Genomic DNA, 25169 nt, shown 5'->3' with positions numbered 1-25169 from the left:
TTGTAAACAGTCAGCCCGTACCTTGGAAGCGTCTCTGTAGCTTAGCAACAGCTTCAGAGAGGCTTTCCAGAGACTGACTGTTTAAAAAAATGCTAGGAGAAGAAAAAAAAAGAAAAAAAACCTAACAAAACGGCTGCTGATTTCTGCCGTTAGATCGAGGTTTCCGGACATACAACCTCTGGATAAACCAAAGTTTCCTGTACCTTGGGTTGTACTTCTAACTGGAAAAATGTAACTTATGCAATCTAATGTTTTTTTTAAGCTGTCATATAGGATTTTTGAAACTATATATTCCACCATTATTGCAATGCTTTGTTTTTTTGGGGCTTAAGCTTTTAAATTTACCATGTTACAGCTCCATAGATCCGCTAGTCTTGCGATTGCAGTTTCAAACCAGTCACCAGGATGCTGACATGGCTTTAATAGATTAATTTTGTTTTCTTTTTCTGTTTTACTACAATTTGTTGCTGCAGTCAAATATGAGAAAGGTGCCAGTAACTACTGGGATGAATTCTACAGAACGCATCAAAATAAATTCTTCAAAGACCGCAGGTGGTTGTTCCTAGAGTTTCCTGAACTCTTTCCAGACAGAACACTCAGTTGGAATGAAGTGGTCAAAGAGCCAACAAGTATTTCCATACTTAGTTCTTGTGTTTCCTTGCAAGCACAGTATTCTCCAAGTCCAGAACAAGCAAAGTTGGATGGTTTTAACAGGACACATGCTGAACAAAAATGTTCTGAAACTATACAGAAAGCAAACTCTGTAGAAGGAACAAAGAGAACAAGTAATGGCACAGACTTGGAACATAAAAAACAAGACTGGAACAGGACAGACAGACAGAGGAATCCAGGATATTTTCCTGGTATCGATTTCACCTTCAGAATTTTTGAGGTATCTTTGCAAAACAGGTTTAACTAGGCTATTGAGAGACTATTGTCTGTATATTGCCAATGTCTGGTTGTCGACCTGAAACGTTAACTCTGTTTCTCTCTCCACAGATGCTGCCTGACCTGCTGAGTACTTGCAGTATTTTCTGTTTTTATTTCAAATTTCCAGCATCCGCAGTATTTTGCTTTTGTATCTGCATTTTCAGCCAGGTTCAATAGGTTCACATAACATTCTGTTTAATATACAAATTTCAAAAAAAAAAATTATCATTGCAGTATATTCTCAGAGCAACTGTAGCAACACATTTCCAAGAGTCAGTGACCCCACTCTGCAACCCCAACCCTAACCCTAACCCCACTCTCAAGTTGTCGGTTTGCAGATCACTTCCCTCCCTCTCTTTTCTCTACCTTCCCTTCCCTTGCCAATTCACTTTCTTCTTAAAATAGGATGAGCAAGATGTTTTGAAGTGTTGGTGCCCAGAGTTAGCATGGCTCCATTACATACTGATGTGATCTGTACTTCTGCAAGCTAGGCCTTGCTCTTGTGCTACCTTTAAGTCCACCTAGTAGCCTGGTTCAGAGCTAGCAAAACTTGGCCAATAAGGAGATTTGACCTTGAATGTCAAGCATTGTGGTTGCCTTCTACCACAGAATGGCAAGATGAACTATTGTTCCATTCCCATGTGATGATTACTCAGTATGAGCTATGCTGTTATGAAGGGGTGCTAAGCAGAAGTTTGGTGCTTCTTGCAGTAAGGGAGATAAGAATCAGAGCAAAAATCCCTCTGACATCTTTGTTGGATCTCCTACCAGTTAGTTACAGAGTTGTTCTAGTAGAGGGTTGGCACAAAGAAACCCCAAAAAAGCAAAATGAGGATTTAAAAAAAAAAAGGAGTCTCCCATTGGTGTGATGAATAAATACACAACCTTTAGGCCATACAGACCAGCAAAGTTTCAGGTTTGATTCCTGCTGTGTGCTGAGTTAGCTGATCTCAGCCGTGGTGGCAGTGGCGGTGGGAGTGTACAGTTGGTCTCAGTGCTGCCACAAAATAACATTAGATAACTGTCATTCTGCTGGGGGGACAAAATGCACAAGCCAACCATGTAAATAAATGACACAACAGTTGACCAAAATATTTTATTTAAATATAAAGTCATGGCTGCACACTATAATTGTAAACTAAAGGATGGGATATTTGCAATGGTATCTTGCACCTGACAGCAATGCAGTAATAGCTGCTGAAGAAGCCGGTTTGTAAATCAAACAATAAGCCTGCTAATTTGTGTTACACTAGCTTGCATAGCTTGCTTGTACTTTCAACTCTGACTTTTTTTCTACTTGTTTCCTGTATATTTTTTTTAATTTGTGTATATAGGTATTTTCTTTCATTCGTTTTTCCTTTCATTCTCCCTCTACATTTTTATTTTACTTTACTTCTTTAACTTTAATTACTCATTCTTTTATCATTTTATTACCACAGCAAGTTCATTTCTTGCCATTTTCTAACTTCTCTTCCTTCTGGTTAAGATTACCCTTCCATGTATATGCTTTAATTTATGTACTTTGCTGGATACTAAAGTATTTTATCTGCAGGTAGTACTGTTACAGTGTTCAGTATGAATTGAGAGACCAAAGACTTAGCATGCACAATGAATATTTGAAATAGGAAGTAATTGAGAAATAAGAAGCATTCATGGACACTGCATAACTTACAGCCATCTCGACATAAATGCAGCCATTCTGGGTTCCAGAAGCCCACGTTTATGAAATTTGACTTTTTTGAACAGTTGTCAATAAGGTTTTCTGATTTTAGTACTGTTTGTTCATGTAGCTGTTTTATACCTCAGGATTATTAATAATTATACAAGTATTTTGTTCATGCCTGGTGGTTTGTAATTCCATTGAACTAGTGGTGGAACATTTTTCCCATCAAACCTTTAATATGAGGGTGAGCTTTTTGTAAATCACTGATTCTTAATGTGCGTCATGATGTAATATATTTTGTATATATTAGCAAATTCTAAATATTTAAAGTTTTTTGTTTTGGCTTACTTTTGGTTGCATTGCTTTGTATGCTATTTGCAGCCTGTTTAAATCCATGCTAGTAATTCTACCCAAAATGAATGGCAAAAGAGTACAAATTTAAGCTTGTTAAAAACAAAAGTGTGAATCAATAATGATGGTTTAATTTGCACAAACTAAAGAATCGAACATGTTTCATATTCAGATTTTATTGAGTAAGATAGATTTCTAAATTCAATCTTATCCAATGGAAAGAACAATTGAGTTACACTCATTTAATGAAAGAATGAGAATTGTTAATCCAATAGAACTGCTCTGAAAATAAGATATTTTATTTACAAAAAATACTCTCAATTAATTGATAACCTGCTGACCAGAATAATTGTCTTGGGCCGGATATTCCAATCCCTACGGGTGGGTACGTGCTGTGTACCCACCCGTATGGACATCGGAAATGCCGGTTTCAGGCATGCACAGCGCATGCGCTGAAAACCGGCATTTCCGATCTGTCAAGAAAGGTCTTGACAGATCCTCCAGCTGCCCTGGAGAAGGGCCTCTGCGGGCGGAAATTCCTGCTTTTTGGAGACACGCCGCCCGCAGAAAACCCTTACAATTCTTACGCCTGGTAAAAGCAGGCGTAAGGCCTGCTTTTGCCAGGATAAGAGTAGGGGAAAAAAAGGGAAAAACATTTTTTCACTGATTTATCATTTTAAAATACTGTACTTTAAAAAATGGTAAGCTTATTCTTAGCCCCGTAAAATACTTTAATTCTTTTTTTCAAAAAATTAAATTTTTGTTTAAAATACTTGATTTATTGTAATTTCAAGTAATTTTAAACATGTGATTTAAAAGAAAAATTATTTAAAGTTTTACTATGTTTTTTCATTGATCTCCATTCATATATTTGACAGGTCTTCCTGTCAAATGTGTGAAGGGAGATTCCCTTCTGTGATTGGCTGCGAACTACATGCGCCCCTGGAATACGTGGGCCCTGCGCACTTGGAGTTTGGTGAGACCCAGCATCGGAAGTGTGTGCGTTCTGGAAGCCCTCCGGTAAGGGCGCAGATTTTTCCAGATCGCAGGCCCCCGCCCACGGGAGGCCTGCAATCGGAAATTACGGGCCACTATCTTCCTTAACATCCATATTTGTTATGTTATATTTTCTGGATTAATATGCTGTTATTTAAAACAGAAGTCCTGGTCATATGTAATTGTGCCTCTTTCATTAATTGATTTTATCACTGCAGTTTGATAGCCTCAGTTAAGGTGCACAGTATGCAGCTGTGTAAATTCGGATAGGCTATTAAACTAATTTATATACTGTAAGTACGCAGATCATTTTTTAGTTTAAATAGGCAGAAAAAATATTTTTATTTAAACAATTTTAACTATGTTCTTATCAATTGATCTTTGGTCTTATAAATAAAAATGTTGCCCACACTTTTTTAAATGAATATTTGGCCTTTTCTCTCCTGCTCTACTGAAGGCACTGACTTATGATTCTACAAGCTTCAGCAGCCCTCCAGTGCTTTATCTGATCGGCTATCCTTCATGTCTGAGTATGAGTAGATTACCAAAATGAGTCCTGTCCTCACCCAGCTCCCTCACAGACTCTTTCCAACAGGGGTCACTGGAACGTTTATAATGTACAAATATACACACATATATAGAATTCAAGAGAGGTAATTCTGGCCTGTCTATCCTCTTCCCTAGCCTAAAGGTGCTGAAGATAATGCTGTAGTCCCTGCCTGAAGTCAACTACCAAAGCATAGACCAGGGATTGAATCCTTAGTCTGTGTGATTCAGACTTTGCCCACTGAGCCAATATGTTTGAAATGTATTTCCCAGTCGTACATGTGTTACTTTTTTTTTATTCATTGATGGGATGTGGGCGTCGCTGGCTGGCTAGGCCTGCACTTGTACCTTGCTTTAGGAGTTAAACACAAAAAACAAGCTGGTAAAAACTGAAAATTTGTGCTTGATTTTGGTATCATCAGGTTGGATGTGGTGCTGGGAACAGTGTTTTTCCTATCCTGGGTGAAATTCGGTAAGTAAAGCATAGATACTAAATCGAAAATTATAGGCCCAGATTTTTGCAGTAGTTATGACGGTGAAACTGTCAGCGTTTGCCATTATTATTCCTCTGAAACTAACAGCAACTTCTGGAGTCCGCACATATGCAGATAAACTCAGAAATCCAGAAGTTGCTGTCAGTGATTCTACGCTTCCCCACAGGAGAACTCACTGGAGCCCGCAAGCAATTCAAATCACTGAACTGACGAAAACTTCCACTTTTACGCTAGAATATCGCTAGTTAAAAGCCCATGGGATCCAGGGCAAAGTGTCAAGTTAGATTCAAAACTGGCTCGGAGACAGGAAGCAGAGGGTAATGGTTGATGGGTGTTTTTTGTGACTGGAAGGCTGTTTCCAGTGGGGTTCTGCAGGGCTCAGTACTAGGTCCCTTGCTTTTTGTGGTACATATCAATGATCTAGACTTGAATATAGGGGGTATGATTAAGAAGTTTGCAGATGATACTAAAATTGGCTGTGTGGTTGATACTGAAGAAGGAAGCTGTAGACTGCAGGAAGATATCAATAAATTGGTCAGGTGGGCAGAACAGTGGCAAATGGAATTCAATCTGGAGAAGTGTGAGGTAATGCATTTGGGGAGGGCAAACAAGGAAAGGGAATACACATTAAATGGTAGGACACTGAGTAGTGTAGAGGAACAAAGGGACCTTGGAGTGCATGTCCACAGATCCCTAAAGGTAGCAGGCCAAGTAGATAAGGTGGTTAAGAAGGCATACAGAATGCTTGCCTTTATTAGACGTGGCATAGAATACAAGAGCAGGGGGGTTATGCTTCAACTGTATAAAACACTAGTTAGGCCTCAGCTAGAGTACTGCATGCAGTTCTGGTCACCACATTACAGGAAAGATGTGATTGCACTAGAGAGGATACAGTGGAGATTTACAAGGATGTTGCCGGGAGTAGAGAATCTTAGCTATGAGGAAAGACTGGATAGGCTGGGTTTGTTTTCTTTGGAACAGAGGAGGCTGAGGGGAGACCTTATTGAGGTGTATAAAATTATGAGGGGCCTAGATAAAGTGGATAGAAAGGACCTATTTCCCTTAGCAGAGGGGTCAAAAACCAGGGGGCACAGATTTAAAGTAATTGGTGGAAGGTTTAGAGGGGATTTGAGGGGAAATTTCTTCACCCAGAGGGTTGTGGGGGCCTGGAACTCACTGCCTGAAAGGGTGGTAGAGGCAGAAACCCTAACCACATTTAAAAAGTACTTGGATGTGCACTTGGGATGCTGTAACCTGCAGGGCTACGGGCCAAGAGCTGGGAAGTGGTATTAGGCTGGAAAGCTCTTTGTTGGCCGGCACGGACACGATGGGCCGAAATGGCCTCTTTCCGTGCTGTAACTTTCTATGATTAAGCCTTGTTGAAAATGGTGTAACTGGGTTTTTAATGGCGTACTGACTGCTGAACAACCGTTCTGGCCCTGAAAAACTAATTTTATAATTGCGGAATGTCAGACTTTTCCATTATGATAAAAATTCCATGGTTTTTTAATAATTTTTATTTTTAATAAAGTTTGTTTATGATATTTAAGCTTCTAGCTTAATCCCATATGTATGGCCCAATCTTTATTTCACACTCTGTAAAATGATTAAAAAGCAAAGGATAAAACCTGCTTTTTACTTCCTGGTTTGCGGTCTGTGAGAATTTCCATAGAGTCATAGAGTTATACAGCACAGAAAGAGGCTCTTCGGCCCATCTTGTCTGCGCCGGCCATCAAGCCCTGTCTATTCTAATCCCATTTTCCAGCACTTGGTCCGTAGCCTTGTATGTTATGGCGTTTCAAGTGCTCATCTAAATGCTTCTTGAATGTTGTGAGGGTTCCTGCCTCTACCACCCTTTCAGGCAGTGAGTTCCAGATTTCAACCACCCTCTGGGTGAAAAAGTTTTTCCTCAAATCCCCTCAATCTTCAATGTGATTGGCTGCTTAGCCAGCTTGGTGACATTGCTGGAGATCCCCCAGACTTGGCGTCAGATTCAAATTAACGTAAGGAGAGGTGAAATCGATGCCACAGAGATCGCTAAATCTTTGTGAGCAGCTTTCTTCGAGGTCAGTGGCGAGCATCATCAATTTGCTGCTGACCGCAAAATATGGGCCATAGAATTCAATATTGTTTTATTCATAATAGTATGTTACGGCAATGTAAACTACTGTATTAACAGGTATTCAAATATTACTTCACTTAATGATTAGCCATAACTTCGTGTATGAAAACATTTATCTACGAAAAATGTACTTAACATCACAGGGAACAAAAGCAAAATGTGTGTATGCAAATCACTTCCAATTCTCAGTGGAACAATTAACAAACACGGTTAAATGATTTGGAATAGACCCACTTGTGCTAATTTTCTTTCATTCTTGCACTCATCAAAAGGCAATTTGGTACCATTAATTACATGGTTCGTTCTGTGGTGAAGAATGAAAATTGTGCTGGAGGATGGCAAATATGACCTTTGCCTCCCACTTCACCCCCTTTAAAAAAGGAAACTGGGATAAGCCAGTTAATTATAGGCCACTTAGTCTTTCTTCAGTTGCTGGTAAACTGCTGGAGTCCATAATACAGGATAAAATTACTAAACAGTTGGAGAAACATAAGTTAATCAGGGCCAAGTCAGTATGGATTTCTAAACGGCAGGTCACACTTGATCAACCTAATAATATTCCTTGAAAAAAATAAAAGGATAGATAAAGAAAATGCTGTTGATGTGGTTTCTATGGAATTTCAAAATGCATTTCATAACATACTACGTAACAGACTTATGGCAAAGCTAATGCTACATGGAATTAAGAGAAATGTGACTACATGGATAGAGAAATGGTTGGAGGACACAAACAAAGGGCAGGGGTAAAAGAAAGTATCTCAATTGGAAAAATGTTGGCAATGTTGTTCGCTGCTCTCTCGCTCTGAACTTGCTTACTGCTTGCCCTTGGCAGAAAATTGCTCCTGCTCCAAAGTAGATTCTGCTGTCGCACAAAGGGTCCACACCTGAATCATGTCTTATAAAAGGTTAACTTGTCTGTTCTCTCCTCGGATGCTGCCTCACCTGCTGAGTGTTTCCAGCATTTTCAGTTTTTGTTTGATTTCTGGCATTTGTGGTATTTTGCTTTCTGTTTCATGATGTTGGCTGCCTCTTCTGGCTCCACTGGTTTTACTTGTTTGAACTCCATGTCTTTGAGGTTTGTCCTCTGTGCTGTTGTTGGTGGCCACAAATAGCAGCACAAAGAACAACCCATGAACCTCGAGGACTGCTGAATTCAAACAGATATTACTGGTGGACCAAGAAGTAAGTCAAGCCTTCACATTTTACATTTGCAAAAAAATGAAAAAAGGACGCCCACCCCTGTCAGGCTCCAAATTTATGCTGCATTCCAATTTATGCTGTCTGTTTCCAGTGTCACAATTGCTTCTGAGTTCCCTCAAGTTCACTGTCTCTTTGAAGTAAGATAAAACATGAAAACTATATTTTTTAATCCCATAAGAAGAAATAGGAAAAATCATGTATAGCAGATTAGAGTTGGAATCCCCATTTACCATTAGATGATGAAATGTACAAAAAAGAAAAATCTCCACCAAGCAAGTGAATATCATCAAAAATGTTACCAACGAGTCTCTAATTTTATTACATTTCTCAATGTAATGCAAGGCTGATATATAAATTCCAGCTGTCATACTTCTGATGCCCAAAATAAATGGCACATATATACATGTACATATAAAAGACCGACACAAGTGTCAGTTGTCCCACACGGTGAATTTTTGTTGCACTGATAACAGGCCTGTACCATTTGGTGTTGCATGCATAAAGTACATCTAATGGAGGTGGGTTACTAACTGATGGTCCGGTGCTTCACTGCAATGATCGAAGGGGGAAGCACGTGCATTTTTGGTACTTGCTAATCCTCATTATCTTTAGATGTACAGTAAACTCTGATGCTTCCACAAGTGAAGATGTGTTGAATTCAAACAAGAGATTAAATTTTCCAAGATGGCTTTCTAGGGATAAAATATTGAATAACAAAACATATTCTGGTTGTTGAATGTATAAATATTTATTTTGTATTTTCCTTCCACATAGTAAGCACTATGCCCTAGCAGACACAGTGCCTTATTAATAGACTTCTGTCAGTGGCTGTGTTTGAAGGCAGGAAAATGCTTAGCTTTCTGAATTTTTACATTCTTCCTATGGGAAAGTGCCTTGCAGTATAGGAGATCCCCATGTGTGGAAACATGGGCCTGAACCTGCATTCTTCGGCCCATGGTGCAGTGCATTGGCCCCGTTCAGGGTGCACAACCTTATTAGTTTAATTGTACAATTGCAATCTATGTACCTGTTTCCAATCTGTACCTGTCTTGTAAAACATGACCCAGGATTGTTTTTATCTACAATTGGATTGCGCTTATTTAGTTTCCTTTGCTGAATGATGTGTGGCCTCAGCATAAAGCTTCTGATGTTTTTGTTTGTTTACAGCACTGAATTTCTGAAAAGGCAGTAAGATTATTTTGTGTTTAATACGTTCACATTATAAGCACTTTTTCATGGTTGACATTTACTGGCGAAGGAGAAAAGGTTTTGGCCTAAATCACAGGAGGATTATAACCTTTAATCAATCATAAGATACATTTTATTAAAAATTAAGTAGCACAAAACAAGAGTGGCTTTACTGTATATTGAATTTCATTTATTATAAAGTCTGCTCCTTGCTCAACAAGAAGAATGACTGACTGGGGATACCTCACTTTAACAAAATATAATGTTATGTGGTTTGTTTCTTGAGCACTGGATTGTTATGCAGTGAGATCATGCCTTCAAATTTAAAAGAATAAACCAAGCTTCCTTGTTTGTGCATACTTGTCGCTGAGCAGATTTTAATGCTGCATCTATATGAGTTAATGCAGTAAATCAAGACAGATATATTGAAAGAGATCTGAACGTTACATCAGGGAATTTAGTTAAAGGATTAATAGAGCAGACTGCGTAAATGAGTTAGTACCCCTCCAGCAGAAATGCTACTCCTCCTCCGTCAACTCCTTGTTCTTGTACCTGACCAGCCAATCTGTAAATTCCATTTGCTCCTTCCTTCCCTTCTCGCTGATCTCTTTGGGGTAACTATTATCCCCTTCTAAGATAACTTGTTTCCCTGGTCTTTACCTAAGTTGCTGTATGGCCAGCCACTATTAGTGATCCAGGGTGACTCTTCTTGGTATCTCCCACGATGACATAGCTGCAATCAGTAACTGGCCATGTGGGGAAGTGTGGATGCAAACCTTCATCACACTAACATCATGGTGACCTGGAATTTTATGCCTTTTAAAACTACACTGCATTTTTTTCTGTTCATTGGCTTAATGAGTATATCTTAAATTTAAAAAAGGATTATGAGATCTTTCAGCATTTAGGTGATAACTGTAGAATAATGTTCAAGGAAATGAAAAGATTTGATACTGTTCTCTCTCGTCATTGCAGAGATCCCAGTACATTCCTTTATTGCTGTGACTTCTCAGCACGTGCAGTGGAGCTGGTGAAGGTATACATCTGATTTTGTTTTTTTTTCAATTCCTTTTATATAAACTGCTTAAATTTACTAATTTGCTTTTACATATCAACAATAATAATAGCTAGTCAAAATTACTGGAATTTTAGACCAACATTATTTGGGTCATGGTTATCGATGAATGATATTGATTGATTTTTAAAATTAAGTAAATCAATATGATTTGTATTGATTTTAAAAAGGGAAATAGATGGGAAGGTTTAAATTAAATGAAAAACAGATTAAATTAATTTGTATGTTTGGAGTCATAGAAAGGTACAATTTGTTTGCATTATATGGATTCTAATTGCAGTATCTACATTTTGGTAATGAAATATAGACTTGATAAATAACAAGCAATTAAATCTGACTAATTAGCTGTTATAGCTATACTCTTTATACGTCTTATTCTTCATTACTTTGTAGTCTCACCCTTCGTACAATGCATCCCAATGTTATGCCTTTGTTCGTGATCTGTGTGATGAAGCAGGCACCACCTACCCGTTTCCAGATGAAAGTATTGATGTCATTCTTCTTGTATTTGTGCTTTCTTCTATTCACCCAGAGAGGTAGGTAAAGGTGAAGGGCCATGACAAATATCTTCAGCTCACTTATCATTTGAATCTATTTCATTTCAAAACTAGGTAGGGATCTGTATGCTAGAAGTTAATTTCATTTCACAACAAACATTTGTTTCAAAAAGTAGAGAATACTCAGAAAAATGTCTTTGATTAGATTTTTTTTTTTAAAAGCTATTTATTCTATCACACATTTACGCATTTGTTTGCAGTCTGATACAGAACCCATGAAGATATCTTTAAATATTTTTCCAACAAGACATGAAAAGGTAATGATTGTGGTGTATGTTATATAGGATGATGTGTGACAGCAATTGAAAGAATGATTATGTGACTTGGACAAAAGCCAGAATGAGAACAAAGCCTGGGCATTGGAGGGTATTTTAGTAGATCTAAAATGAAACTATAAATTACCAAAACCATTTTTAGCATAATAAATCTGAGTGCTATTTTTATGCATCACTTTCTGTAGATTCTTGAGGAAACCTGCAGCTCATACTACGTGGCCATCCATAGTAAAATTGCAGTATTTATCTTTTTCCATAACCAGAAATCAAATACAGAAGCATAATAAATAATACTTTATCAATATAATAAAACCAATGCGAGCACAAAGGTCAATTAAAGGTGCTAAGAAATGGCTTTTAAAATTGAAAACCTTAGTAATCAATCTAATGTAAATGTCATTCCTGACATTAAATTTACACGGCATTCACTTCTGTGCTTTGAGTACGGTATCTATCTAAAAAGCTGCTATTGGATTTCAAATTAATCAGTGATTTTTCCATACCACATGGTTGGATCCTAGTAGCAGACTTGCCGCTTTCATTTAAAAGATTGCTTTTATCTGGTCATTGTCGCGCTATTGCTCCTGCTAGTAGCAATGGCCAGGCAAAAGAAACATTTAAGAAGGCAGCTAGCACACCCACAAAATCTCCTGCCATAGTTACAAAGCCTTTGTCTGCCATAGGCTCCTTAAGCTTTATAAATGTACGTCAGCAACAAAATAACTCTCACTATTTATGTTCAGCTTCTGCAGTTAATGCACCAATAGTTACTGGTTTCTTCTTCTTGTCATCTTTATTTGAACAGCCAGAAAGCGACAATAAGCGTGACCTTTCATTAATCATGTTTCAATTCTCAAGCAGTTCTCAAGATGAACTATTCTGCAGTTACAGTATATTGTTTTTACAATGATACTGAGATTTTGATGATACTCATTTACAGGGACTTTCAAATTCAACACATGGTAATGTGTATATTGATCGTGATTTTAAAAAAAACATATGCAGAATGTAGCTGTGTAAGATTTTTATAAATGCATGGAAGTCTATTAAAATAATACAGATTTGGAGAAAAAAAGTAATGTCAATAAATGGAATAAATTGCATTGTATTTTTAATCAGCCTAAACTCAATTTTGAAAAGAAAAATGCCTTTAACTTGACTCTTAAAATGTGAATATCTATAAAGTCAGATTTATATTGTGTTTGTTTAACTATTTGTACATGCAGAAAACCACAATTTTATTCCTGCTGGCGTAGGCGAAAGCGGATAAAATAACAAATATCAAACCAGGTGCAATATATCAAATTATGGGTGGTTGGGAAAGTAATACTAATAATTGAGGAGTTCACATGCTGTCAGAAGTCACAAGGGCAAAGCTCTCATCTCTTATCTGAAGCCTCTGATTAAGTAAAGCTTTATGCTACCATATAAGTATTCTGTAATGTGCACTATGTTCTCAAAAAAATGAAGTGCACTAATGACAGTTAAAGATAGCACTGAAATTGCATTGATTAAGGACTTTGGGGTTTGAATTATGCATGGTGTTGGTACTGATCGATTTGCTTTTTGGGGAGTGATGTTTATCCTTCCTTTCTGGTGTTCTTGCTGCTTCTCCAGATATTCCATGTTGGAATTAGTAAATGATGAACGATTTGATGAGATTAAGTGGCTATGAAAAGCTTATTACGGTTCTCTCTGTATTTTAGAAGTCTTTTGTTTTGTCTTTTTTTCATGCTTCATGCTAAATAATAGGTGGCATAAGAGCTGCTGTAGCAGGGTTGGGCAAAATACGCCCGCGGGCCTTATCTGACCTGCCAAGTCATGGTCCGCTGGACCGGACAGAAAAAGAACACGAGCCAGAGCCAGAGCTCGAGCTGCACATTAGTCAATTTCATTTCTCATGGGTATGAGACGGACCCGAACTGCAGCCAGGGAAAACACACTGAAATATTTAGTTTAATTTATCAATTCGCAAAAGCAATTCTCCATGGCCCAATCTTAAAAGGATCTGTTCCACGATTCTGAGCCCCAATGATGGATGTCCGTACCCAGAATGCACTGCATACTGGAATATGCCCTATCCATTTTAGAGTCGAGTCATGGCTGCTCATCTCGATGACTCTTTTACCGATGAGACTGGCGCTGCGTCTTTCCTCTCCCAGGGTACCCAGAGTACGATGGCAGGGGGATTCTCATCACCGTCTTAGACATGGGAATAGACCCGGAGCACAAGGACTCCAGGTAATGGCATGTGATTATAGATACTGCACATGCCTTCATTGCTTATAGAGCAGTGCGTTTAGTCTGCCATCATTTTTGTGATCAATATTGTTTCTGGCTTAATCGAGGGCTCTTCATTTCAACCTTGCTGTAGCTGGGAGACCATGATGTGGGTTTATTTCTGCTCGCTGGGTCAGTGTTCATGCTATTTGGAACTTCTGTTGCGTCTGGACTGTGCTGGGGCTGATGAAGGGTTTTGCACACTGAATCATTTTGAGAATAGCCCCGTACAGAAGTAGCCTTGAAATCAGATAGTAAAATAAGAAACAATGGATACCGGCATGGGGTACTGGCGGAAACATGACAAATGTCCTGTTGCCCAGTCAAACATGTAACCCCTGTATGTTTTCAAAGATAGTGCAAATGTAGCTGGTTGGTTTCAAAAGCTCTTACTCAGGGGTGGCCAATTATTTGGGCTGGAGGGCCACTTAACAATACTGCAAGCGCAGTATCTCTTCCAACGGCAGCAGCTGGTGAGCGGCCTGTGCAGGACCTCGCGATTGGTGCGCGACCGTACGCTTTAGGAGGAACATTGAGGGGCGGTCCTCAACAGCTCACCAAAACTTGTTAAGTGGCCCTCCAGCCCAAATAATTGTCCACCTCTGTGCTATAGCCTTTGCAGTGTGGACTGTGAATAGAGCAAGAAATGTCCTCCTGCAGAGTAGTTGCTTTCTTCAGTTCCTCTCTCTTGTTAATCACTGTCTAAATCATCCTCAGTGCGTGTCTCTGGATGATGCTTTCTTGAGTTGTTAGTGAAACTGGATGCATTGTGAACTCTTGCTTGCAGGATAGCCATGCCTCCTGCTCCTATTCTATGCGTATCTACAAAAAGAAGTGGATGTTAGGAGTGCACATGTAATGTTATCCATTAGGCTATAAGATTGACAGCACTTGCTGCCTGCATTGCTGTTCTGCAGTTACTGTACAAGCCATGCTAAAGGTATCACTATTGTAAAATTTAGAATATGGTGCTGTCTGGAGCACTGGCCAAGAAATCCTGATTGCATTTCTTCTTTACTTGTTCACTTGCAACTTTTGGGGGTTCTATTACATCGATCATTCCCTCCTCTGCTATCATGCACATCTGGTTGCTCTGCTTTCAACTGCCGGGTGCTCTGCTTTCAACTGCCAGTTGCTCCATTTTTATTAAAGCCAGCTTACCCCTTGAGGTTGAAAACAAGTAATGCAGGGAGTTCATTATACAGTAAACTTGGTTGTACCAACAAGGTGTGATTAGTACCAGGTAGCTGCTGCAGTGCTATTTGAATGAGCTATTACTCTTGCATTAGAGGAAGCTGTAGCCAAAGCAAATAGGGTATTGGGACTGTTCAATATAAAACAATGCCCATTTTGTCCTTGTGCAAGACCTTGGTTAGACTACTTTTAGAATATGGCATTCAGTTTTGGTCCCTTCATATGGTGGATGATAAAGACTTTGGAAAGGTTCAGAGGAGGGCGACAAGAATGATTCCCAGCTTAAACAACTGTAATTACTCAGATAGGCTTAAAAAGCTGGATCTATTCACTTAAAAGATGTGTAGACTACGGGGTGATTTGAAAGAGGTCTATAAAGTAGTTAAAGAGCTAGATTGTGTTCCTACTGATAAATGATTTCAATGTGATAGATTGGGGAAGACCAGGGGTTATACATAGAAGTTACACAAGGGTAGGGCTAGGTTAGATGTTAGGCAGTCCTTCTTTAATAGTAGACCTATGGAATAAGTTGCCGGCTTGTGCGGTGAGTGCTGACTCTCTGCATATCTTCGAAAGAGAGCTAGGCCAGTGCCTAATTTGGGTGGAGATCACCCTTTATAAAAGGTTAGTGAAATGCCAGGTACAGGAAAGGAATTTTCCAGATTTATTTCCCTAATTGGCCATGGGTTTTTTCCGCTCCCAGGAGATTAGATGGCTGCTGGTGGGTAGGGGGTGTCTAATCCTGATGCGTCTGTGGGACAGGCTTGATGGACCAGATGGTCTTTTCTTGCCCGTCAATTTTTGTTCATAATTTGTGATATAATTTCATGTACAGGGTACTTAATTTACAACCACACAAAGAATCTGTCAGCATTAAGTTTTTGTGCTAGATATTCTCTCAGATTCAGTATTGCTTGTTACTCCTGTAAGCAGGCTTCGCCACCCTTTTATCGAATGCACCCTTTTCTGCCCAATGATAACTGATAGCATAACCCAGAGATCATAACACAGAACCTCTATTCCATATACCAGCTACTGGAATATTGCATGTGCATCTCCTCTCTTTATGGAAGGCAAGCTGGAAAGCACTTTAAGAAGATTCAAACCATCAACTAGTTTATTTACATATATAAAATACATGAATGAACAGTGTGCAATTTTCACAGGAAGAACAATTGATTTTCCTCCTCAGTTCAGGAAAAAAATAAAGATGCAATTTATTAACTTTTTGAAAATTGTCTCTCCACCTGCAGCTAAGCTTCTGAAGAAAAGCTGGACCAGATTTTTGAAACATATACCGCTTCATGCTGCTGTTGCAAATACACCGACCACCCTGTATGTCTGAGAGAGAGAGTTCCTTTGTCGACTCTCCCTGCCCCCACCCCTTTTTAAGTCACTGAGATGGGAGCTCGGTCCACCAGCTGTCAATCACAATTACTACCCTGAGATGAATGGCTGCCTTTTTTCATGCGAGAGTAAGAGGCTCCCTATTCTCTACCTTAGCTATGTCCCCTGATGTTTGAAGGGAATGGAATGACACCGGGAGCTTCAGGTGTCACAAAGAATCATCTCTCAATGGTAAACAGTGTTTGAAATTGTATGTAACAATCCTCCTACAGAATAGCTAGTTACCACCATCAAAGAACTATTGTTGGAAATAATTCCAGGCGGCTGGCTTATTGTTGAAAAAATGTTGAATCTAGAATTATAGCAATATTATAAGTTAACAAAAATCCAGTTCAGGCAACCGAGGCCAAATTCATTTTACTACAAGACCATTGTAGGGCAATTGTCCTTGGCTAAGACCACCTACATTTGTGCTTCAGACCATGCATTTTCTTTTGCACTTCTCGCCAAGCGTGTTGAGTAGCAGACACTGCATTCACTATGACAGTTATGTATTTCCATAGTTGTATTCCACTGGAGAGTTGTGGGTTGCTATAGCTGCTCAAATATGTCCTTTTGCCTCTAAGTAAAATGTAGAAGATGTCTTCGGGGAACCTTGCATGTCATTCCATGCAAAAAAAATACCCACTGAGCTGTAGCAGGGTCAACATTTGCCCATTTTAACCTCTAAGGAGTCTTAACAACTGGAAAGGACTTAAGATGCATTTTCTGCATGGAACTTTGTAAAATTCAAGGAAACAATACACATCTGAGAATATTACCAATTTGGCCTATTTACAGTACTGAGGATTCTGTACAAGTACAGTCATCATCAGAACAAAAATCACCATTTGTTTCTCACCGCACAATTTCAACCCACTTGAGGGGGTAGTGTGATGTCTCATCACTACAGAAGAATATGATTCAAAAAAGAGATTATAATGAGAACATTTATTTTATAGTCCTAAAGCAGAATTATAAGGATAGAATTGTAATAAGAGCATAATATGCTGTAGATAATAAGATTCCTGGAAATAACCACAAGATTGTAAATCTTATTGCGGGTTCAAGTTAATTCTATCCTTATAAATTGAGAGAGAGAACCTTGAGAAATTTATCACTGTCCTCTGAACCTCAAAATGAGATTATATCATTCCAGTGCTTCTATTAACTTTTTGCAACATTTGTTTGGTTGTTTTATTCCATCTTGTATCTACTGTTGCTGCTGGCAGCAGGTTTTGTGGTGAAAATTAACACCCAATATGATTCCTTGTTATTAATTTTTTGGCTCGGATTTCTTATATTAACAATTTTACAGATGAATAATCAATCTTGTGTTTTACATTTATACATATAGAAAATATGTGGAGCTGTGTTTTAATGATTTAAAGTTCTTCGTGCATTTACAGTGATATCGCTGATGTACGGTTGGTAATTACAGTATAAGCGTACTTAAGGATTTTACTTAACTAAAACAAGCTTTCCAGCTCTGTGCTGGGAAAAGTCTATTGTTAAACATGTGGTGCTTCATAGAATTCATGAAGGCTTACATCCTTAGTTCTCCTTTCACCTTACCCTCAAAAATACCAGACCCCACCTATCAGTGCCACAACTCAATCCATTCCACTGGATCCCAAGACCTATCCCCATTCATCCCAGACCTTCGCACCGCTTCTCTTATGGTCCAAGACTGCAAACCATCACCTAGTAATCCACGCACCTTTTTCCAATGCTTCCCTGCTCCCAATATCTACCTCCCATTGCTCCTAAATCCCTAACATACCACTCTGTGTTCTCAGCCCCCTCAATACCTTGTAATAAAAAAACTATTACTTCAGTAGTGCTGATAATATACATTAAAACCATAAAACACTGTATTCTGCAAATCACTGTGACAATTCCATGGTAGATCTACATAATGTAGATATAGATATTTATCTAGATATAAAGTGAGAGTTTGAAATTGATCTTGATCTATTTTGACACGGCCTCTTTACCCACTGATGAACGTTGCGTTCATTTTCTCCTGTTTTTTACTCTTTGTTTCCTGGATAGTGACTCGGGCAGTTATTTGAGATTAAAAATGGACAAAGGATAAATTTATAATTGATAACGGCCAGTGTAACCTAGTTTACTTATGAGTAATAAGGAAGTGAAAGATCACTACTTTCAGAAGTCCGTTTTTTTGTGTATGAGTAACTGTAGTGTAGGCAGCCATGTGTAGCTTGTGCTATGTTTTGATCTTCCAAGTGTTACATTTGAGATTCTACTCAAGAAAAACATTTACATCTTAATATAGTTCTAGGGCTGATTCCTGTGTTGTACTGTTTTCTTGAGAATTTTTCTTTTCTTGGTAATAAACTTATGTTATATATGAACACAGGGTCAATAACAAGGGGACATAGATTCAGGGTAAGGGGCAGGAGATTTAGAGGGGATTTGAGGAGGAACTTTTTCACCCAGAGGGTGGTTGGAATGTGGAACTCAATGCCTGAAAGGGTGGTGGAGGCAGGAACCCTCACAACATTCAAGAAGCATTTGGATGAGCACTTGAAATGCCATTGCATACAAGGCTATGGACCAAATGCTGGAAAATGGGAGTAGACCGGACAGGGATGGATGGGCGGCGCAGACACGATGGGCCGAAGGGCCTCTTTCTGTGCTGTAAAACTCTATGACTCTATGACAGGATAAATGACATTTAAAAAGTTGTTTGGTCCAAAAAGAGGAAGTAAAACAAAAAACTCCAGCACACATCTTGAAAACGAACAAAAGTAGCCTGTCCTGCTTGCCCCCCTCCAAAAAACATAGAAGCTAACTGCAGATGTTGATTTTAGCAGTTTCATTTAGGCAAGCATGAACAAAATTCACTATAATAAAAAATATTCTTGCAACTTTTTCAAAGCAATAAATTGGGTAACTGCAACCTTTAAATATCACACAAGTGGCCTTTTTGGATACCAGATGGTGCTAATACTTTAAATGCAAATACCTTTCTTTCTATTGCAATTAAATTATCAATCACTTATTTCATGCATGTTTAACTGAGATTTATTTCCATTCCTCTAGGATGCAGATGGTCATAAATAGACTGAGCAAGTTACTCAAACCTGGAGGGATGATATTATTTCGGGATTATGGTAGATATGATATGTCTCAACTTAGATTAAAGAAAGGTAATCTCTAAATATTTTCTTTAATAGTAATTTCACATTTTTAAAAATCCTATAGGTGTGTCTCTTGAGCTGTTTACAGTTACATGACTACTTTGTGTTCATTTTCTTTGTTTTATTCTCTTTCTTTCCTGGGTAGTGACTCAGGCTGGACTACAATTTCATTAGGATTATCTCAGAATTTTGGGATTCAATCTTGCATATTGTTGGTTGGGAATCCAGGTCCCTATTTGCCTTCATGTATTAAAGGATTTGTGCTTGGGACCCACTGAAAGTTGGGGGAGAACATACACAATAAATATTCTTAGATGATTCAAAACATTTTTATTTACTACTCATAATACTCATAAAATTATAAAACTAGAATAATTCCTCTTTGGTCAGCAAGCATTATTCAGCACATTCTGAAATGACTAGTCTCGGACTAAGCGACCGAATGAGAACACTCACACAGCCATCCAGCCTTCCATTCACAAAGATCACCAAGGTAAGTACAAGTGAGGAAAGTTATTTGTCCATCAGGCTTTTGCTTTCATAAAATCCTATTGTCGCAGCATCTGTCTCTTTAATAATTCCAGAGTTTTTGTCTCCACTACCCTAACTACAGTCCTTCCACTTTCACAACACAGTAACCATACACTCAGTAAATAAAACACCACGTCCAGTGTTTTTAACAAAAAATCTATCAAAAACAAACCTACTAGTCAGTAACATAAACAACACTCTTTCAAAGTTTAACTTTTAACAGTATATAAATTAATTAAGAACCATCAAAAAATCTTACAACGCTTGAATTGTAGCTGTCTATTTTGCAGCAATGTAAAAGCTCCTCAGAAAACAATACCCCAGAGGGTCTTCATCAAGAAAGAAGCTTGCTGCTGCAATAAGTGATATGTCACCATTGCCTGAAAATTGTTGCTAGGCATAGCAGAGATAGGTAAATGTAAAACAGATACCTATGTTGCAAGTTCCAGCTGCTGCTTCAATGGCACCATTTCTCCGGCCTAGTTAAGATTTGTAGTGGCACTTCACCACTGATGTTGTCCCAGAGTTAGACTCAGAATTGCACTGAGAAGTCTTTTCTAACAGATGCTCCAACAGCAAATTGCAGAACTTTTTCATGACTGTTGCAAGGATTACAAAAGTAATACCTGTGTTTGAAAAAGCAACTTCTGGATACTGCAGCTGTCAGTTATGATTCATACGATGCCATTCAACAGTAAGAGATCATATGGTTTTACTTCTTGTAGCCGAATACGTTTTTCAGCTGGCATAGAACAGTGAACTTGAATCAACCCAAGGCTTCCCATGGCCATTTATGTTCATATGTTGTCAAATGAAGTCCATTCATCTAAAGTCTGAATTTTACATCTTTCTCCTTGAAAGACAGCACACCACTTATTATAAATAATCTTATTGTCTGACCATCACTTTTCTTTATACCATTTACTGACTTTGCCAAAATGAATCCTTTTGCTTGCAATGCCTTTTGAAGGTCAGAGAATCTAACACCATGAATGACAAACTGTCTCTTGCACTCACGCTTGCCTGCACTGGCTTGAAGACTATTTTCATGAGTACTAAAGAAATCAGTAATGCACGTCACCTTTCAGGTTGCTGCAGCAGGTGAAACCTTTGGAATTGTTGCTGTCATTGTACTGACACAGCGAGTGGTGGTGGTAGGTTTATCTTTTGGCCAATGTTATGCTTTGTCTTAAGATTTGTGTGCACACCTTTGGAAGTACCACTCATCTTCAGTATTTATTGGTACATTTTCTCTTTGTACAAGACCAGCTGTTCATTCATCTCTCTGAAAAAGCACTGCTGTATCCCTCTGACTTGTATGGCGCGATCTTGCCAGCCCTGGGGAAGCGGGTTTGGAGGCGGGACTGCCGGGAAAATGGCAGAATCTGGGGGCGGGTGCCCAACCCGCCTCCATGCCATCTTCCCGGGAGGCGGGTAGCCAACCCGCACCAGGTCCCATCTCCTGGAGGCGGGAAGGGGATTAGTGCCACTTAACTGCCTGTTAACAGGTAGTTAACAGGCAGATAAGAGGATTATCCCCATTTTACCCACACAAGTGCGGGCTTCCCGAAGGCTGCGAACCCCGCCGGGGTCACCAAGGCGAGCCGGGGGTCTGCGGGGTGCAAAATTGCGCTCTGAAGGTAAGTGGTGGGTGCAAGTCTGGAGAGGTGAGTATGTGAGGTAAGTGGAAAGTGTTAGAAAAAGTTTACTTACCTTTGTCTCTTCCTGCAGGCTTCAATCGTTGGGGATGTGGAGAGTCTCGCATCTCCGCGGCAGGGATGACGGATAGCTGCTACATTCTCCAATGCAACAACCATCTAATTTCTGCTAAAGAAAGATTTGATGAATCTTGAATACAAGAACTCATCGAACTTCCCCTTAATTGGCCTGCTAAGCCCGCTGGGCGGGATTAACAAGTTCAATCAAGGGAAAATAGCGTGGGTTGGCCAGAAGTCGATGGAGGCGGGACTAAAACCCGACAAGTGGGAGTCCCGCCTCCAAAAGCTCCCCATTGGCAAAATCCAGCCTGTAGTCTTTTAATGAAGCTGGTGCAGCAATCAGCAGTCTTCTCGATATATGTACAATCTGTAGTTTAACTAGCTCTGCTTTGTCACTTAAGTTTCATACATAAAGCTATCTTCTGACACCACAGCAATCAACAATCTGGTAAAAATTTGCACTTTTCCCTCTTTCCCCATCTCCAGATTTTTCACATGGAGTCAGCATTCTGCACTAGCCATAATTATTGAGTGAGAAACTTATACACAACGGTGAAGGCACATCACAACAGGCAGTTCCAGAGATGGCTGAACAATAATTACGAGAGATTTCATGGCTGGTTTCTTTTCCCTCCATAGCACGGGAAAACTGTAGTTCTCCCACCAACTCCCTTGGCTAATCCAGCACAGATCAAAGATTTAACATTAGGTTTTCTGGTTGGTCTGGCTGACTGCACAACCCATGGTGCCCATACCTGCTGAACCACACATAAAGAGTAGAGCTGGCTACAGAACTATAGCTTTGAAAAAAATATAGTAGATGTTTGGTTAAACATCTGGGAGCAGGAGTTCCAACTGTTAATTTATAAAATGATTCTGTCCAAGGCACTGGTTCCTGTTGGTGCACATCTCCACAGTTAATGGTAGCCCCACCAAAGTAGCAATTCTTCACGTATGAGTTTGAGCAATGGCTGTGGGCAGGTAATTTGACTGCAGAGGCAACATAGTTGAACCCAGTCCAGTCCTTAAGTGACATGCATCCCTCCGGCAAAGGTCACTGGGTAGCAATTAGGAGCAGGAGCTCGGGCTGATTTTTTTTAAAAATTCCCACCCTAGAAGTGTAAAGTGAATTGTAGAAGTATGGTCTGAGATCACTAATTTTTCACAGATCCAGGATCAAAACTGTGTCCTTCCTGGTTTGTATGCAACAAGTGATGGATTTGTTACCGAGCCATCAGAGGAACATTCCTAATTTAAAATTATATTGTAAGGAATCCTTATCAGAATACATTTTACTTCATACCTCCTCAACTTTGTTTTACCTAATAGGAATCTTTGACCACTAATGCATACTGAGTGAAAAAGATCACTTGATATGAAAGATTTTGAATTTGCTATTTAGTTGTGAGAATATAAACATTTATGTGCAAAATCTACCCAAAATATTTTCAGTTAATTTCAAACCTGTAAATATTTAAATTCTCTTTGTTAGGTCGCTGCTTATTTGGAAACTTTTATGTTCGAGGAGATGGTACTTGCGTTTACTTCTTCACTAAAGGTATGAACATTAGCAGAGAACTTTAAATTAGAATGCTCAGTAGGGAGTTAGGTAACACAGAATTTATTCCACAAATTAAGAGATCTGCAAAACCCACACATGGTAAGGTCACAAATGAGTTAACATCTTCCTTACTTGCTGATTGAGTATATAGTTCTCATTAAATATTCTACTTATATCACAAATATATTATTTGATAAGAAAAGTGAAATTAATCTATTTTGAGTAATGTTAACATGAGCAGAGGATGTTTTAACAACCCTCAGTAGGTAGTGTGAGCTGCCTGTCCATTGTCTCCAGAAGTGACTGGCTGAAATGTTGAAAACTCCTTGAGTGAAGATTGAAGAATGTCATTCACGGGAAAATTTAGCTCAAAACAGAATACTTTATGTTACTATGAGTCACAGAGCAAAGGTGATGTTTTAGCTGCAACTTCATTGAAAGAATACTGGAGTCTGAGCTGTGGAAGGATTTAATATGCAGTTATTGCTGATTCTATTGAACACAATAGAGTAGAAATCACTGTTGGCAATATTACAGTAGTAGACAAAGGCAAAATGCTCCGCTACTTTAACAGTGGTGTTAACCCACTTACTATATTGCTGGCAATAAATTGTATGCTAATGTGTTTTACTTATATACTGGTGTTTGAACTCCATTGTTAAAAAGTGGTTTAACTTTTTTCTAATTTTAAGTCACAAAGCTAAAACCTTACTCGAACAACCCTTTTACTGTTAATATGCCTATAGAAGTCCTTTGGATTCCCTTTTATGTTCATTTTGGACCAAGCAGATCTTTTACATTTGATTCTTTATCCTTTTTAAAGTAATGTTCAGAATGGTAGCTGAAGAGCCACTTGGGTGATAGGAAGGGGAGAAACATTGGCAATGATAATATTGTGGCATGTACTTCAAATTTTTATTGACCCTATATATTGGTGTATGTAGAGGGAGAGAAAATCAGATATCAACATGGGTTTCTTTTCTGTTCTTATTCACAGTAGTTCTTTGTTTGGTCCACAATTTTAATAATAGTAGGCACCAAAAATTAATTTTAACCCGACTGCTAATTATACTGTATGTATCTTACTGTTATAATCAATTTTTATATAAACATATTTTTCTTTTACAGAAGAAATTGCAAATATATTCATCTCAGCTGGTTTGAAAGAAGTTCAAAATTTAATGGATCGGCGGCTCCAAGTTAACCGCAAAAAGAGAATCGCAATGCACCGTATTTGGGTGCAATGCAAATACCAAAAGCCCTCTACAAAATGTTTAAATTAAGGTTGAATATATTTATTTTTGGATCTCCTTTAAACAATGATACTCCAGGTGGAAAAAGTTTCACTATTCTGTTAGTTTCTTTATATTCCTTTAAAGTATATTGTCATATTTTATCCCTGTTTCTTCACTGTCCAATTTGACTTATGTGGATCTGAAAGATGCTACTAAAGTTTCTGTTTAACGTACTTGACTTTGCGCTGTATATTCCTGTGCAATTTTTTACATATTGAAAAGATATTTAAACCAGTTCTCAAAGGTGCTACATGCCAGAGTGTATTCCTTCAAATATCAGATATATAGCCATCAGTCCTGTTCTAAGATTACGACTAGCAGCATCAAAGGAGTTGTTAGAGCTTAAAAACCCTCAGGCTATTTTAGACCTTGTATTGTGTAATGAAACAGCGTTAATTAGAAATCTCATAGTAAAGGATCCTCTGGGGCAGAGTGATCATAATATGATAGAATTTCACCTTAATTTTGAGAGTGACTTGCCTAAGTCCGAAACAGAGTTTTAAACTTACACAGTTACATAGGTATGAGGGGCGAGTTGGCTGAGGTAGATTGGAAAAATAGATTACAAGGTAGATAAGCATTGACTAACATTTAAAGAAATATTTCATAATTCTCAACAAAAATACATTCCATTGCGAAA

At 38.6% G+C, this 25169-nt stretch overlaps 1 protein-coding gene across 3 annotated transcripts in view; it reads left to right on the top strand.

Moving 5' to 3' along the window:
• mettl8 (methyltransferase 8, methylcytidine) overlaps positions 1-24702 on the top strand; it is a 59066-nt gene extending 34364 nt beyond the window's left edge. For all 3 annotated transcript variants that reach the window (XM_085986264.1, XM_085986265.1, XM_085986266.1), the window contains 7 exons: positions 474-892; positions 4909-4958; positions 10466-10526; positions 10959-11101; positions 19327-19433; positions 23166-23231; positions 24363-24702. In XM_085986264.1, coding sequence (XP_085842390.1) covers positions 474-892; positions 4909-4958; positions 10466-10526; positions 10959-11101; positions 19327-19433; positions 23166-23231; positions 24363-24517 — 1001 coding nt within the window. In that variant the 3' untranslated portion in view covers positions 24518-24702. The remainder of the gene's footprint in view (positions 1-473; positions 893-4908; positions 4959-10465; positions 10527-10958; positions 11102-19326; positions 19434-23165; positions 23232-24362) is intronic.
• The last annotated feature ends 467 nt before the right edge of the window (positions 24703-25169 follow it).

This window comes from Somniosus microcephalus, chromosome 4 (assembly GCF_052327205.1).
Source record: "Somniosus microcephalus isolate GS21.2 chromosome 4, FLI_Smic_1.0, whole genome shotgun sequence".
Taxonomy (NCBI): Eukaryota; Metazoa; Chordata; class Chondrichthyes; order Squaliformes; family Somniosidae; genus Somniosus; species Somniosus microcephalus.
This window is presented reverse-complemented; position numbering and strand designations above follow the sequence as displayed.